A 17,500-nucleotide genomic window follows, 5' to 3' on the forward strand; every position below is an offset into this window, starting at 1 on the left:
GTGCGCGTGCGCGTGTGCGTGTGTGTGTGCGCGTGCGTGCGCACACGCGCGTGTGCATCGTTTCATGCGTGTAGGTTTTTCACAAATAAGCAAGCAGAGATATGGGAGCAAACATATCAACTTCTATTGAATTTGTCTCGGCTGCATGCGTGTACGTGCGCACGCTTGGTGGCAATAATCACAGAGGAAGTCTGAAATCCTGTAGAGTCAGCTTAATAAGAGGCTGGGAACAGATCTAAGTGTTTGTTAGAAGCTGACAGACTGGCTAATACACAGGATGTGGAGTGGAGCAGCAGAATAATTGCCATTGTTTTACAGAGTCAATCATTTGATACTAAAACTGATTGAGTGCGTGCGCGGCTGTGCGTGCGTGCACGGCTGCGCGCGCACATACTTATTTTACTGTATGCAGGTCTTTTCAGGAATTTTCTTAATGTTATTCTATGTATTTGTTTGTATTTGTCTTCTAACAAGAACCCTATTTACTGTATTTGTTTTGTGACTTTCCGGTTTGTGTTTTGACAGAACAACGCAGAGGAGTTGCGTGCTGAGCGGCTGCGTAGGGCAACAGAGAGGTTGCGGAACCCTGTGGTTTTCAACAAGGACTCTGCTGTCAGAAAGACCCAGCTAAAATCCTTCAGCCAGTATGTGGAGACACGGCCAGGTACGGATATATACACACACCGCTCATACTACTTCACAACAGCCCGGGATGAACCAACACTCCTAGTCTGCGCACATGGTTCAGCCTAGGTCAAGGACAAAGTACCTGCCAGTCGCCACATAACCACAATCGGTTACAGCGGTCCGTGAGACGAATAGTATGTTCATTGTAGCTTGGAGGGGTGGCTGTTCTGTGGTTGATATTGCATGGTACAGCCCCTTGGCGTCCTCATTGAAATGCTCCCAGTTTGTGGCACCTCCACTTAGCTCTTTTCAGGTGCTGGACTGGATAAGACTTCTGCAACTTCCCGGGTCACACAGTGCTATTGAGCAGAGTTCGCAGTTCACGTCAGTCCAAGCCAAAGTGCTGAATGTGAAGCTTCTGACCGGTGGCAGTCACGCTAGTCGTCTGGTGGTGTACAGGGCTGTAAGCAGAGGTACAGAGATGACCTATGTCCTGGGGGGAGGAGTGGACCCTGGAGCTGTGTGGTTCCCTTTGTAATTTTGTAATTTTTGTAGGCCAGCACCAATTGGATGCAGGTATGGGGACAGTAAGCCAGCGGCAGAGGAGAAATGTGACACCACAAAACTTGGGAAGGTTGAATACACGGCAGGGCTGCAGCGTTTTGGACGAGTCGAAGAGGAACAGAGAGGGGGGATGCTTGGGGTGCAGTCAGGAAGGAACTACAGAAACACATGGACAAGTGGAGAGAAACAAACAATAGAAATACTAACCATCCAAAGCTTGGGTTTTAATACCAGCAGTGAACCAAATTAAACATCTATTTGTATCCTGTCTTCATCGCATGGTATTGTCCTGTCTGTTTGTTAGCACAATAACTCAAACAGATTCACCAAACTACATGGGAATGATCAGTGGGCTGCCTAAATGTAATTGTAACATTTGGTGCCAAAAACGTCAAAAGGTCAAGGTCACAATCAAGTAGAAGGTCAAAATAAGAGATGCACTTTTGCATGCAGTCTGTGAGGAGATCTCATTCTCAGTCCTTCCGGACTTCACTGGACTTAGATCCCTTGTGAGACAGCGTCACGTTGATTTCAGCCAGTATGCAAGTGCAGGCTGACTGCAAAAGAACCCATAATACACAGTGGACAATAAGTCACAGCACTCGTGTGAGAAAATACATTCCATCAAACTTTCAGCCGCAATCTTCCTCACAGTGCAGAGGAAGAAGGCTTAGGATGTTCACTGTGATCTCTTCCTCTTGAAATATTCTTTGGTTTCTGTTGTGTGTACTGTAAGCGATAATAGCTTTTCAAAAACACAGTTGTCCTCAAAACCCCGCTTGATTAGCCGTGAGAGGCACAGAGGTAGCGCTCGACAGCACTGCTTGCCCAGCGGGCAGTCACTTACCCAGTGTCTCACTCTGGAGCGCCTCGAATGAACCGAAACAGCGGGAAGGGAGGTACGCAAAACATTGTGCTAGTTGTAGTAATATGCGGTCGATAGCAATTTAGTTAACCTGACGAAACACTCAAAGACTACATTCGTTTTTCAGTCATACGGCACCAATTTCAAATATTTGTACTTTTTCTGCAGTACAAATAGTGCTAACTTTGAGCATCTGCCAGCTGTGAAGTACCCCTTCACGTTTGGGGATGAAAATATCAAATGTCAAGGCCACAATCGAGGTCAAAGTTATATATGACTTTTTTTCTTTTCTTTTGGGTTTTTAACTTGTATGGGTTTTACTCCTTCCATCCTTTGTCACATTGGCTCTCGGTCCTTTCAACCCACCCTTCAACCAACCATTCTATCCTTCCAGAGGTGAAGAGGCAGAAGTCCATTCCCGAGGACCTGAAGAAGGCTGGAGAGGAGAGGGGAATGCCGTCAGATTCTGACATCCTCCGCAGACCGTTTGAAGAAGAGGTAGGTCATCTTCATCCGGAATCGGGTCTATTCACAGTGTACACTCACATGTACTACATTATATGCACTGTACTACACAGCACACACCCACTTCAGATGCCTCACTAACATGGCAACGCCCTGTCAAAGACCAGATTAAACTGATAAAAGGCTTTATATAATACAACTTTTGTCACTGAGTCGGCAGTTAGATTCTGCACACTTCTAAAGGAATTAGATTCTGTTAAAATATGAATTGTTCCATAAGGGATGTTAAACACATGGGAACACTGTGACTCCAATGTGGATATGGGACATCAGTCACCTTTGACGTCAACCGTTTATGACATCTAAGACGCAGGGCAAGGTTTCAGCCCTCAGTCAGTGTGTGGGTATAGGAATGCTATTATTGAGTGGTGCCATCCACTCCTACACGTGACTAGGTGTGTGTGTGTGTGTGTGTGTATGTCTGTCTGTCTGTCTGTCTGTCTGTGTGGATGAACACGGAAGTACCGTGGCACTGGCAGTACCGCTGGATGGCACTGTTGAGCAGCGTGACACACACACACACACACACACACACACACACACACACACAGGCCAGGGAGGAGGGCTTGTACAGTACAGTACAGTACAGTACGAGTAGTACAGCACAGTACGAGCAGTACAGTACAGTACAGTACAGTACAAAGTACAGTACCCGTGCAGTACAGTGTACAGTACGAGTACCATACAGTATAGTACAGTATGAGTACAGTGCCAGTATAGTACAGTACAGTGCAAGTACAGTACGAGTACAGTACAGTATGAATAAGAGTACAGTACATTATGAGTACAGTACGAGTGCAGTAAAGTATGAGTACAGTACAGAACCACTCAGTTCAGACAGGTCTGATTTGTGAGTGAGTGTGAGCGTGTGTGTGTGCGTGTGTGTGCACGGGAATGCTATTATTTCATAGTGTTTGTGTGATCACAAATGAGTGTGCACGTGTGACACTGGAGACCCCCCTCCAACGTGCACACCCTCACATACACTACTCTGTAACTACGCACTTTATATACACACACAAATTACTCTGTATCTATCTATATATACTTAATACCCACCCATACACACACACACCTTCCACACTCCATGCACACCCTCTCACCATCAAACGCACGCACGCGTGCACACACACACTCCTCTTCCCAGCGCCCAGGCCCCAGGGTTAATGGGTGTTGAACCTTTCCATTATCCCGATCAGCGAAGAATTACCTGCCGAATGATGTTTGCATTAATATAATATATATGGTAATTTCCCTGCTCTTAATTACGGCCGGGCCGAGCGCAGGGAGGCAGCAGTAGTGGGCTGATCATGTGTAAAATTGATTTGCCAAGGGAAAAAAAATATTTCGCCGATAGAGCGAGAACGCGCAAGGAAGGAGTGGAGGGAAAGGAGGGAGGGGGTACACACACACACACACACAGTTGTGTTGATGTGGGTGCTAGAAAAGTGCTGGCCTGGGTGGAATAGGGAAATCTAACTTTCACTCTTTCTCTCTCTCTCTCTCTCTCCCTCTTCCTCCTCACTAGTTTCTCCCACCCATTAAGAAAATGGAGTGCATCAGCAGTAAAATGGAGATATTTTTTCGGGTGTTGAATTTGAATAAACATTTCAGTTCTGCTGGTTGTGTATTTGTTCCGTGGGAGATGGTGGGGGGAGGTGTGGAGAATAGTAAGCAGTTGGCAAACGGTGCTGACCAGGGGTCAGAAATAAAGTGTGCACTAAAGTGTGGGCATAGGTGTGTGCGTGCGTGCGTGCGTGCGTGCGTGCGTGCGTGCGTGCGTGCGTGCGCGCTGCTGAATAAATGTATGTATAGTGTGAATGTATTAACATTTGGAACACACCATTGGACTTGACTGAGATTCAAACCCATGGAAACTGAAATTCTGTGGTCAGATCACCAACTGGTTGAGTCACCAGGTCACTGCTGAATATGCACATTTAAAGAGATTGTTCTATTTTTGTGACATTTTACTATTTTTGCTGTGTAGCTAAGCAATTAGCAGCTCCTCTGCAAAAAATCAGAACTGTCTGAAGTGAGCTGTACTGTACTGTACTGTACTGTACTGTACTGTACTGTACTGTACTGTACTGTACTGTACTGTACTGTACTGTACTGTACTGTACCACTCACTTCAGACGGTTCTGATGTTTCCTTTTTTTTGCAGAGGAGCTGCTAATTGCTGTGCAACAGTGACCCTTGGTGGTGAACAAACGCTATAATGCTATTTTCGTGCTCGGACACAGGGACAGGCGCTGCCACAGACATAGCTGTCTATAGGAGTGGTTGCACCACTATGGATTGTCTACCATATTATAATTTGTTTATTTATACAGTTACTGATATCGCACACTATTATCAAAGAAATTGGATTATATCAAACAACGAACCACCATGAATACAAACAAAGTAGTTTAGTTGTCCATATTTTGTATGCACTTGGGAAAATGTTTCTTCAAAGACGAAGTCTAGGTACAAACTCCAATGAGTAGAAAGTATTTTGGAGGTCTATATCCTGCTATTTGATCCCATAGACATCCAGGTGTTGAGGTAACCATTGTAAGAAAGGTACCGTAGGAAACATACCGTAAAATTATCCAAACAACTACGGTAGGCTATCCTGACAAATTAGAACTGGGAAACGGGTCACAGTGACTTGAGAACAGTTCGAATAACAAAGTAATAACATGGTCATGTACTGTAACGTTTTCCTTTCAACATCAATGAAATAACTTCTCTCTCACTCCCCTCTCCATCCCCTACCTTTGTTTCCACACCCCTCTCATTCTCTCCTCTCTTCTTTGTTGATTCCTTTCCTCTCTTATGCACACTTTCTCTCCATCCAACCATTGATCTCTGTACCATCACTCTCTTTAACACGTACCCTGCGTTCTCCCATCTCTCTCTGTCTCTCTCTCTCTGTCTCTCTCTCTGTGTGTGTCCCCCCGCCCCCATCCATCCCTGTGCGTGTGTGTTTGTCTTCCAGCATGCATTCAGAGACACCAGTCAGTATGTGGTTGGGGAGCTGTCGGCTCTGGAGAGCGAGCAGAGGCACATAGACGCACGGGCGGCTCGCGTGGAGAAGAGACTCCGCTATCTCATGGACACAGGTACCCCAAGCCCAATTACACTGGAAAAACTGTTTTGGCAAATTGAGCGTACGCACACAGCACGCACGTACACACACACACACACGCGAGCGTGCACGCGCACACGTGTGTGATAGAGAAACATGCAGAGTTGCATCTACACATTTCTGTGTGTGTGTGTGTGTGTGTGTGTGTGTGTGTGTGTTTGTGTGCACGTGCACGCGCACGCACGCACGCCTGCACAAGACAGAGAGAATCTTTGAAGCCCCCCTCCTCTTTCTCATCCCTTCATCCCCCCCCCCCCTCTCTCTCTCTCTCTCTCTCTCTCGACGTTGTGCGACAGAGCACTGGGTGGATATGAAAGGAGTGGATGGAGCTGGTAGGAGGGTGTGTGTGTGTGTGTGGTGTGTGTGTGTGTGTGTGTGTGTGTGTCGGGGAAGAAGAGACCTCTCTGGGCAGGGGTGATAAGAGAGCCCTTCATGGGGGAAAATGATAACTGGGTGTGATAGCAGAGAGCCACAGACTCTACAACCACATGCACCTTACCAGCACCACCCACACCACCACCACCCCCACCCACATGCACCTTACCAGCACCACCCACACCACCACCACCCCCACCCACATGCACCTTACCAGCACCACCCACACCACCACCACCCCCACCCACATGCACCTTACCAGCACCACCCACACCACCACCACCCCCACCCACATGCACCTTACCAGCACCACCCACACCACCACCACCTCCACCACCCACATGCACCTTACCAGAACCACCCACACCACCACCACCCCCACCCACATGCACCTTACCAGCACCACCCACACCACCACCACCACCCACATGCACCTTACCAGCACCACCCACACCACCACCTCCCCCACCCACATGCACCTTACCAGCACCACCCACACCACCACCACCACCCACACCACCACCTCCCCCACCCACATGCACCTTACCAGCACCACCCACACCACCACCACCACCCACATGCACCTTACCAGCACCACCCACACCACCACCTCCCCCACCCACATGCACCTTACCAGCACCACCCACACCACCACCTCCCCCACCCACATGCACCTTACCAGCACCACCCACACCACCACCACCCCCACCCACATGCACCTTACCAGCACCACCCACACCACCACCACCACCACCCACATCACCCCCACCCACATCACCCCCACCTACATCACCCCCACCCCATCACCCCCACCCGCACCACCACCCACATGCACCTTACCAGCACCACCCACACCACCACCACCCACATCACCCCCACCTGCATCACCCCCACCCCACCACCACCACCACCCACATCACCCCCACCCACATCACCCCCACCCGCACCTCCACCCGCTTCACCTTACCACCCGCACCACCCCCACCCACATCACCCACAACACCTTAGCACCCGCAACGCCACCACCTGCCACAAGACCCCCTCGCAACACCGCCACCTCCGACCCTTTCAGCACCACCCTACCATTGCCATCAACATCAGCTACCACCTCTGCTGTCTGGTAGCCAGCCAGCCTCGACTCTATTGAACAGCGCTCGGTCATGCACGGCTCTGTGCACTCATGTGTGCGCACACATGCACGCGCGCACACACACACACACACACACACACACACACACACACACACACACACACACACACACACACACACACACACACACACACACACAGGCAAACTCAGGCACACACACACACACACCAGTATATCTGGCCTTCATTCATATGCTGGGGCGGGGGGTGCAGGGGGAGGTTAAAGGGAGAGAGAAATCCAGTGAAAATGAAACGCACTGCAACACAAAATAACCCCACACAGTTCACAAATCAATCGTACAGTACACACTCTCTACATGCATACTCGGAACACGCCGGTGCACACACGCAGTGGCAGCCTGTTTTTGCCGCAGACCACCTGGATTCTGGATCCTCCTTTTTATTTATTTATTTAAATGTTTGAACATTTGGTTACGGGGGTAAAAAACCCTGCGTTAAGACATGATCCAGCTGGCAAAGCCGACAGAGAGCTATAGGTGTCTGGTATCCATATCGTCTCCCAACTGAAACGGGAGAATGAGTAAAGCACGATGCTAAACAATCGTGCTCCTCCCTACAAACGAATCTGTTGCAGGAAAGGAGTTTAGGTGTCAGAGGGAGAAAAATTATTTGTGTGTCCATTTGTAGCTTTGAGGGTGAACAAACGTAAGGGTCCATTTGGTTACGTTTGTTCACCCTCAGAGCTAAATGAATGCTAAATGATTTTACTGTGTAACTAGAAGAAGTGCCCCTCGAGGCACAAGTCTCCACCAGGATTGATATTTGGATAAAATCTGAAGGACTAATATTAAAAAGATTGTTGCACATAAATGGGCCTCCTGGTGGTGCTCGAAAAGGCAGAATTGAAAAATGCAGGCCGGATGTTTTTCCTTGGGCTGTAGTTTGCACACAACGTTTTGTGCATACAAAGTTTTATGCAGATTGGTGCATGTAAAGACGTGACTTGGCCTGTTATAGCGCCACCATGAGGCTGATTTGAAAAATGTCAAGTGGCATTGATTCCTCAGCCTAGTGGGAATTTGCCTGCCGTGCACAGTTTCACTGCACTCAGGCTCTGCGTTCATGATTTGCAGCATTTTGTACAAAACGGGCCACTCCTGAAAACTTTGGAAGGCAATCTTAGCCTAATCTTATCAGTGTAGAATCTGAGAAATCAATCAGACTCGTCTTGATCACATAACTACAGAGATCATGTGTACTGATTTGCGTGAAATCTGTGCGACTAATATAAACAAATGTGTTTTACAGAAATCGGCCTCATGGTGGCGCTATAACTGGGAGATGTGTAAAATGTAGGGAAAATGTACACTCCCTCTAGGGAGTGTGCATACAAAGTTGTACACAGATTGATGCAGTTATAGGTAAAAACAGGAATTGCCCTGTTATAGCGCCACCGTGAGGCTGATTTGGAAAAAAGTGGCAGGTCGTCCTCGGCCTAGTGGAAATGTGCGTGTATAATTTCACGGAAATTGCACACTGTGTTTGGGATTTGTGGCATTTTGTTCGAAACGGACCAATCATGCGAAGCCAATCTTAGCCAATCAGGATGGAATATGGGAAATAGTGCAGATCCGTGTTGATCACATGACTATGGAGATAGTGTATAACAAATTGCATGATGGATGGATAAAATGTGTACGAGTAATCTACAGAAATGTGTTTTGCCAAAACCGGCCTCATGGTGGCGCTATATCAGGCCGTTGTGGAATATTTGGGGCAGAGTTTCGTCTTTGCCATCCAGGGAGTGTGTGTGCATAGTTTGGCATGTATGGGGCCAACGGTGCCGGAGATTAGCTGGTAACGGACGGACGGACAGACACATACACACACACACGGACGGACGGAGTGCAAAACATACTCTCTCCCCATGCCTTCGGCCCGGTGGAGACAATAAACAGGGATGTAGTGTTGTAACCTTGTAACTCTGTAGTTCTGGTTGCGTGTAACATAGCCAGCCTGCCATGGGCATCATACTAGGAGCATAATTCTGAAGATAAAGCGCCACAAAATCCCACAAAAGCGACTGAGATGGGGGGGGGGGGACTGAGGCTTTAGAAAAAGGTGGATCCGTGGGGGGGAAGGGGGGCTTTTGCGCTCACCTTCCTCCATCCCATTTAGGCGTCACTATCGAAACTATCTCTCCTCTCCGTTTGTTGTGTTCACCTTCCTCCTTTCTTGCCTGCCTCCGTGCCCTCTTCCCCTGTCGACGCCATATGCCATTGTGTCAATCTGAAGGGCTTTTTTTCCACTCTTTCCATCCTGCCTGTTTTTCTTTTCTTTTTTTTTCCTTCTTCTTGGCCAACTGATAAAGCGTCCTGGACTCGGCAAGAAGCCAGGTTATTTACTTCCAACACTTTGAGCCAAAAACACCTTCTCCCTCCCTCCCTCTCACTCTCTTCTCATATACAGTACACTGTAGTATAGCCCCAGTTCCCTGAAAATACCATTCAATAGAAATAGATGTGTGGGACAACAGACAAGGACAGAATAATGGAAAGTGTATCTGGGAGAGTATTCACCTCGTCGTCACATCTGCAGGGACCTGGAATTGACCAAATATTGGTTCGGGAAGTCGACGTACTTCAACAGAAATACCCATATAATCCCCCAGCTCTCTGATGGCTCTTTAGCTGGGAGATGTGTCGTAGGACATTGTGAAGCTAGCTTTGTTTTGTTCCTTTATTATAAGAAAGCTGAGAGGGAGATGGGGACAGCAGAGATTAAACTCTGCTGCCATTTGATGGCAGCGTTCCGTGTGGTTCTGGAGGTGTACTGCCCAGCTTTGAACACTCGTTCTGACTTCAAATAAGTGTCTACAGTAACAGAAGGGTTGAGTTAACCACTTTAACCCTTTTTATTCCATTTTTTTGGACATGTCATTATACAGTAGAAGACCATGTAAAATATTTGTGGTAGTGGCCTGGGCCGTGGCTCAGCGGTCCAGGCACCTTGGCTGGTAATCCAGTCTGGCAGTGTGCCGCGGGTTCGACTTCCGATCCCGACGGCCTTTACTGCATGTCATCCCCCCATCTCCTGTCAGCCTACTGTCTGTCCCTCCATAAAAAAATATAAAATAAAGGTGAAAGCCACAAAAAAAAAAACATTTAAAAAAAATATATATATATTTGTGGTAGTGAGATAAATTGACCTATGTGAGAGCATGGAATCATCTGTGCTTAGAATTCAATTCAAAACTAACATTGAAGTGTAGTGACGGGACGGGATGACAAAGACCAGCGCATAACAAGCGCCATAGTCACGTGATACGATAAGACAGTAGTAAGGGCATTTTATCAGGTATTTGACCAATCTGGCAACTAAATCGTTACCAAGAAATTTCTTCACCAATGTGTTTCTAAAGGTGTCTAATAACATATACTAAAAGTTTGAAATTCAACTCCCGTGGGAAATTGAGTTATTAGCATAATATGTGACCATACCCTTAACATCCTATATAAGGCAAAAAAGTCCAAATTTCATCATTCTTTAAGTAGCATGTGACATATGAAACTAGGGGGTTTTCATGATTCTGAATCCATTCCAAGCATTAGTTTTGCACAAAAAACACTCCTTGGGCTAAATTACGCCATATCCACTTGACCAAATGTGCTGACCTCATCACGTTTGTGAGGCCGTTTTCCCCCCAAGGAGTGTTTTTTTGTGCAAAACTAATGGATGGAATGGATTCAGAATCATGAAAACCCCCTAGTTTCATATGTCACATGCTACTTAAAGAATGATGACATTTTGACTTTTTTGCCTTATATAGGACGTTAAGGGTATGGTCACATATTATGCTAATAACTCAATTTCCCACGGGAGTTGAATTTCAAACTTTTAGTACATGTTATTAGACACCTTTAGAAACACATTGGTGAAGACATTTCTTGGTAACGATTTAGTTCCCAGATTTTCATAGATTTCTCTTACTACAGGGAGTCAATAGTGCAATACAGTGCAGAAAGGAAAATCATACTTATCCAGGGAGACTTGTCATCACCTGCAAACATTACCCTGTGAAATCTGTGTTCTTGAATTCACCAGGATGTGATCTGAAACAAAAAGGATCAGCAGCAGAAAAATATCAGTCGCATAATAGAAGTAAATAGGAGTTGTGTGCACACCTTATTCATAGCTTTTAATGTTACTAGTGTAGTGTGTAGTGGTGCAGTACCAAAAAGGAAAAGTCCAATAGAAAATAAATAAAAATAACCCCAGCAGTGTGCCTGGTGTTTGTTTGAAGTTGAGCGCCCCTGCTCACTTCCTGAAAATTACATTTCTTCGGCCCTATCTCATTTTGCAGCACTTATCCCTTGGACCCATCCAATAGGTTATGGATTGTGCCTTTAGGCCGAGGGCCGCAGGCGTCAGAGCAAGACGGAGCGCTGACAGGTGGTCACTATAGTAACCTTTATCACCTTGGTAACGGAGGTCACCTCTCCGTGTACTGTCAGAGATGCGAGATATATATATTTTTTTCTTCCTGGACCCAGAGAGCCTTGATTGAGCTCATGGCTGATTGGCTGTAAGGTAAAAGGGACCCACGATCGATCCGTCAAATCTGACTGATAGTTGAACAGTTTGCTGTTCAACAGGGTGGAGAATGACCACTTGCTATATACTGTACCTATACTGAGGCCTATACTGTACGACTGTACGTACTTGGGAAGGTAGCCAACCATCCCTTGTTTGGAGGTCCTTTCTAATAATATTTATATAATAATTGTGTCCCTTTTATTTGTTTCCTGGGTGTTTATGCATAATAATATACCATAATGCATTTACCCATGCTAACTATTTGGAGCAGTGGCTGCCATTAATATTGCACCAGAGAAGCAGTAAGGGGTTGAGGGTCTTGCTCAGAGACACTCTGACACGTAGAAGTTGAAGATACACTAGGTAGACCGGCGGGGCGAGCCTGTGACCTTCCAAATATAACCTTTGACAAGAAAGTAAGTTTCTAACTGTAAACTATACAACAATAAGAAAAAAAGCATAAATTAATTTAAAGTGCCCATGGGCAAGGCACATGCGGTTAAAAACTGCTCCAGATACGCTGTAAGTCACAGTATATAATGCTGTCCCACGCTTTATTCAACAAACCAACAAAGTTTCACCCAGGAAGAACTTCATCTACCTGATGAAGCCCTTCCTGGCTCCATTCTTTACCAGGAGGGATTTGCAACCACCCACATGATCATATTGGGTGTGTTTGGGTCGAGCTAGAGCCTTATTAGTGACTGTGGAGAGCTGCTGTTGAGATGGGTCAATATTAACAGACTGACCCATGACTGCATGCTCATCTCCATGGGAAGGTCTGCCGTGTCATTCCTTCGCTCTCTCTCCAATCTCGGTTGGATTTTCTCGCCATTCTCAATTTCTCAGCACCCTCTTCTCTCTGTTTTTCCTCTGCTAAGTTTCAAGTAGTTTTTTGTTTGTCCACATAAATCTATACAGTATATAGTGAGAGAATGGAAGCAAGGAGACAAATATCGTTATTTTTTTCCGTTTCTCTCCCACTCTCATCCTGCTCTCTCAGCGTTCCCATATCACTATTTCTTTGCTCCCTCCTTCCGTTCCTTTTATCCCTGAATCTGTAATTTTCAATCCTTTCTTTTCTTTTTTCCCCCCTCCGATCTACCCCCACCCCACCACAGCCCCAACCTCAGTCTGGGTACAATGCAGCGTTTTCTCCCTGTGTGTTTTCCATTACGCCGGGGCCTCCCCAGATGAAACCAGAGTAATTGGGGTGGTTAATTTATTTACACAGAGGCAGTTCACAGCACATTAAATAATACAGATAATTGAACAAGAATTGTCAAGTGTCTTCTGATATCAGGCACATTACAGGAGGGAGTGCGCATAAAACTCCATTTCTATGCCCCCATTGTTTATGGTAATTAAGTACACAGATTTATTCCTTGGTCGCCTTCCAAGCTTATGGCAAGCGCCATTGTTGGCTTCTATTAATATGTAATCAGTAAATAGTTTAATTTCCTAATCTGCGGTTGGAGAATTCACTTTCTAACAACTCTTAATTACCACTGGGCTCTAATGAGTCTCGCCGTGCCCGCGGCAGCCGGCCAATCAGAGGCCGGGAATGGGCCCGTCGGAGGGGGAATTTGAATTCCTAGGGCGCCCCTGCTGACTAATGAACTTGTTATTGTGAGCGCCGCTGGGAGCACTGTCCTTCACACACACACACACACACACACACACACACACACACACACACACACACACACACTGGCGCTGCGGTCAGAACAGGAAAGGAGATAGGCGGTCAATTATAATGTGGGGGGAATGTGTATTTGTTATTGATGAGTCATTACATTTTAAATTTATTATTTATTATTATACTAAGAATTATATATTCATATAATGTTATTAGCCACATTCACTGTGGTAGATGTATTTTTGGCATCAAGCATGGTCCAGTCGTCATCATAACAGTGGTTTGCATGTGCGTTCAGGCTACCATCGACAAGTTATTTTCAAAGCTACACACACACTCACTCACTCACTCACTCACTCACTCACTCACTCACTCACTCACTGTGGCTGTGGCTCAGGAGGTAGAGCAGGTCGTCCAATGATCCATGGGTCGGCGGTTCGAATCCCGGCTCCTCCTGTCTACATGTCCTTGGGCAAGACACTGAACCCCAAATTGCTCCCGATGTGCTGGTTGGTACCTTGCAAGGCTTCCGCTGCAATCGGTGTATGAATGTGTGTGTGAATGGGTGAATGTAATGCACAATCTATGTAAAGCACCTTGGATAAAGGCGCTATATAAATGCACCATTTACCATTTACCATTTACTCACTCACTCACTCACACATGAGCATAGAAAATAGAAAATGAACACAGTAACATACCAGTAAGACGCCTGTGGTCGAGAAGCCCTAAAGGGCGAGGTTGCGTGCACTGGCCATATATGGAATGTGTCTTGAGTGTACAGGGTGCGATGAGGTCGGATCAACATATGGAATGTCAGAACAGGTCAGCTCCATATATGGAGATACAAGGGTGGCAGCAGGGGCAGTGTGTTGAATGTACAGGGTTTGATGAGGGCCCAGGTAAGGTAGGGTCGGGCCTTAATTTTCAGGCCTGTTGAGCACAAATTACTTTGGGGCAGGCCCGTCTAGAGTTTAAATGGACAGGTATCAGTCAAAAGGGAGACATTGAAGAGGAAGGATGGATGGGGAAGGATCACATTTCCGTATATGGGCTTAATATCCCTGATGATGTCATAGTGATGTCATGAGACCTAGGCACAATATATGGGGGCTTTCCCCATGTATGGGGATAATGATGTCATAGTGATGTCACGAGACCTGGGCACAATATGGGGGCTTTCCCCATGTATGAGGATTTTAACATCATCCCTGATGTCATAGTGATGTCACGAGACCTGGGCACAATATTGTGAGTAACGATTGTCAGTGACGTGACGTGACGTGACAAAAGCAAGGTTTCATCGCAACTAATATTTCAACAACAAAATAAACAAACAGGTTAAAATATCTGTATTCGTATAGTGTAAACATGATAGCTTCAGTGATGAACATTCACTTTACAATGCACCTTTTTCCCCCCCTTTTTGAGCTGCCAGACAGACAAAACATAGTGTCCACCAACTTTTTAATAGATTTAACAGTAATGGTCGTAGTTCATTGTGTTTTTACTGCTTAAGTACTGCTAATGCTATTGACTATGGCATTGTTACTTTTCTAAAGGCTATTGTACTACCAGAGGAAGGAAAAAAAACATATCAGACCTTTTTTTTATTGAAATTTCAGCTAGATACCAAGCATCATTCAAATGCTTTTGTGTAGATGTGTAGAAAATCCTCTGGCCTCTCTCTCTGTGTTTGAATACACCTCGCGACCCCCTACCTGGCCTCGGAACCTATTTACACACACCTCCCATTTCAAATAGCTATATAAACCATAACAATGGACGCAATTATCCAAATAATGGCATTTAGCCGCGCCGGAGAGCCAACCCCTCACCTACCGAGCGTTTGATAAGAGATAAACAAGCAGGAGGAGGTAGAAGCAGAAAGAGAATGAGTTCCGTCCTGCTCCAGATTAACATATGTTTAAAAAAAAATTGCGCTTGAGTTTCCGATAAGATTGATGTGCAGAGAGGAGAGCAGGGGGTTCATAGTGGCACCTTGCTTGGCTTTTTAATCTGTCTTTGTGTCTGGCAGTGGAATGGAGAGGAGAATGGCACAAGTAGATCCAGCAGGCAGCTTAATGTTCTTTAACACAGGGAGGATCCTCTCTCCTCTGCTTCTGTATCAGACAGAGAGAGAGAGAGAGAGAGCATGCTTTCACATCTGAATTCAATGTCTAGAGTTGAAAACCTGTGGCTCGTGGCTGCTTCCCTCCACCTAAGGCATGTTGTATGTACAGCAAAATCCTCAGTGTTCATGTAATTGTATCCATACAGGACACCATTTTTGCCTTCAATATTAATTTGACTTTTTCCTTTCCTTTCCTTTCTTCAAATGTTTATTTTTGAGTGGTGTAAACCACTCCTACAACTGGCTTTGTTAGTTTGTCTGTCTGTCTGTTCGTACCAAAAAATGAGCATGGTTGCTATGGTCACCCAGTTCACACGGGTGTGATTTCATTACGTCAGACATTACGTCAGACCACAGCTGATCAGTCTATATAAGACCTTACACCACTCAGTTCACACGGGTGTGATTTTTTTGTTTTTGAGTGGTGTAAACCACTCCTACGACTGGCTTTGTTAGTTTACGTGTCTGTCTGTCTGTTCGTACCAAAAAATGAGCATGGTTGCTACGGTCACCCAGTTCACCCGGGTGTGATTTCATTACGTCAGATCAGAGCTGATCAGGCTATATAATACCTTACACCACTCAGTTCACACGGGTGTGATTTTTTTTATGGATGGGTGATTTTGTTTTGTCATTGAACACTAAGTACAATGAAATGTACTTAACTGCATCAATCCAATGCAAAAGGAGCAACATACAGTAATGCATAGGTGTTAGTAGCAGCATAGGTACTAATAAATAAACAGGAAAAGTGCTGTATTGGTGTTGTATTGATTATAAACTTTCTCTCTCCATTGATTGATTGATTGATTTGTAAATACAAATGCATCGTTACTTATAGCTTTTAGTTGATACGCTCATCTGGCGCATTTTCAGAAAGTGATTTTACTCATAATTTTGCCACTCTGATTCCATACAGTACATCCACTGTTGGCACGCATTCATTGTTAGTGTTTTTTGATTTAATGTTTCTGCAACGGGATAGAGAGAGAGCATCTATCCTCCTCTCTCTCTCTTTGGTCCGTTCTTGTGCTTGTCATTCATTGACAGCATTGTGGCAACATCGGTTCCTCGTTTCACTAAAGATTTAAGCTGAGCTACGTGAGCTGCATGGGCGATAAGTACACACACACACACACACACACACACACACACACACACACACACACACACACATACTGTACACATGGATGCATACATTGCACACATTACTTTACAGACTGGAACATGCATACACAGAGAGAGAGACACTCACAAGCAGAGACTCACACAGACAGGTACAAATGCTTGTTCATTCATACTCTCAAACACACACCAAACACACACACACACACACACACACATCTAGCCCCGCCTCTTCTCAGCTCGGCAACATAAACAGCCCGTGCCAGCTTTAAGTATATTATCAGGGCCAGTTCTTTCACAAACGTACTGCTAAAAGAAGCTTAACATTAATTATTGTAACTTTGGGCAGATTACATCCGCGCCTGCCTTGTAAGCGCAGGCAGACTCATCTTGACCTCCTGTGTGAGAGCTTAAAGACACAAGAATAGCATTGCACCAAGTTTAATGGGATAACCAGTCTAATCTTTCAGCACTAAGACAAGGAAAAGTGTTTAGACCATAATACCCCTCCTCCTCAGCTCAAACAGTGATGGAGGGAGAGAGACGAGAAGAAAGGAATACGGCATGGAGGAGGGATAAAGGGGAGCGACGGTGTGAGGGCTCGGTGTTCAAACCTCACTTCGTTTTGAGATGGAAAGATGCAGGGATAGTGACAGGGGGAAAAGTCTCAGGTAGAGCGTAAAATCGAATGGTCATTATAACATTAACCCATTTTGACCTGAGATCAGATTCTAAAAATGTCTTCTACATCCTGACAGTTTTCTGAAAAAGCTATGTTTCTGTGTCAGTCGTTCTTCGATTTTT

At 45.7% G+C, this 17,500-nt stretch overlaps 1 protein-coding gene across 5 annotated transcripts in view; it reads left to right on the forward strand.

The window, feature by feature from the left end:
* ehbp1 (EH domain binding protein 1) overlaps positions 1-17,500 on the forward strand; it is a 220,170-nt gene that overhangs the window by 162,509 nt on the left and 40,161 nt on the right. For all 5 annotated transcript variants that reach the window (XM_079513278.1, XM_079513277.1, XM_079513275.1 and 2 more), the window contains 3 exons: positions 526-664; positions 2,451-2,554; positions 5,568-5,691. In XM_079513278.1, coding sequence (XP_079369404.1) covers positions 526-664; positions 2,451-2,554; positions 5,568-5,691 — 367 coding nt within the window. The remainder of the gene's footprint in view (positions 1-525; positions 665-2,450; positions 2,555-5,567; positions 5,692-17,500) is intronic.

This window comes from Electrona antarctica (assembly GCF_951216825.1).
Source record: "Electrona antarctica genome assembly, chromosome: 10".
Classification (NCBI taxonomy): domain Eukaryota; kingdom Metazoa; phylum Chordata; class Actinopteri; order Myctophiformes; family Myctophidae; genus Electrona; species Electrona antarctica.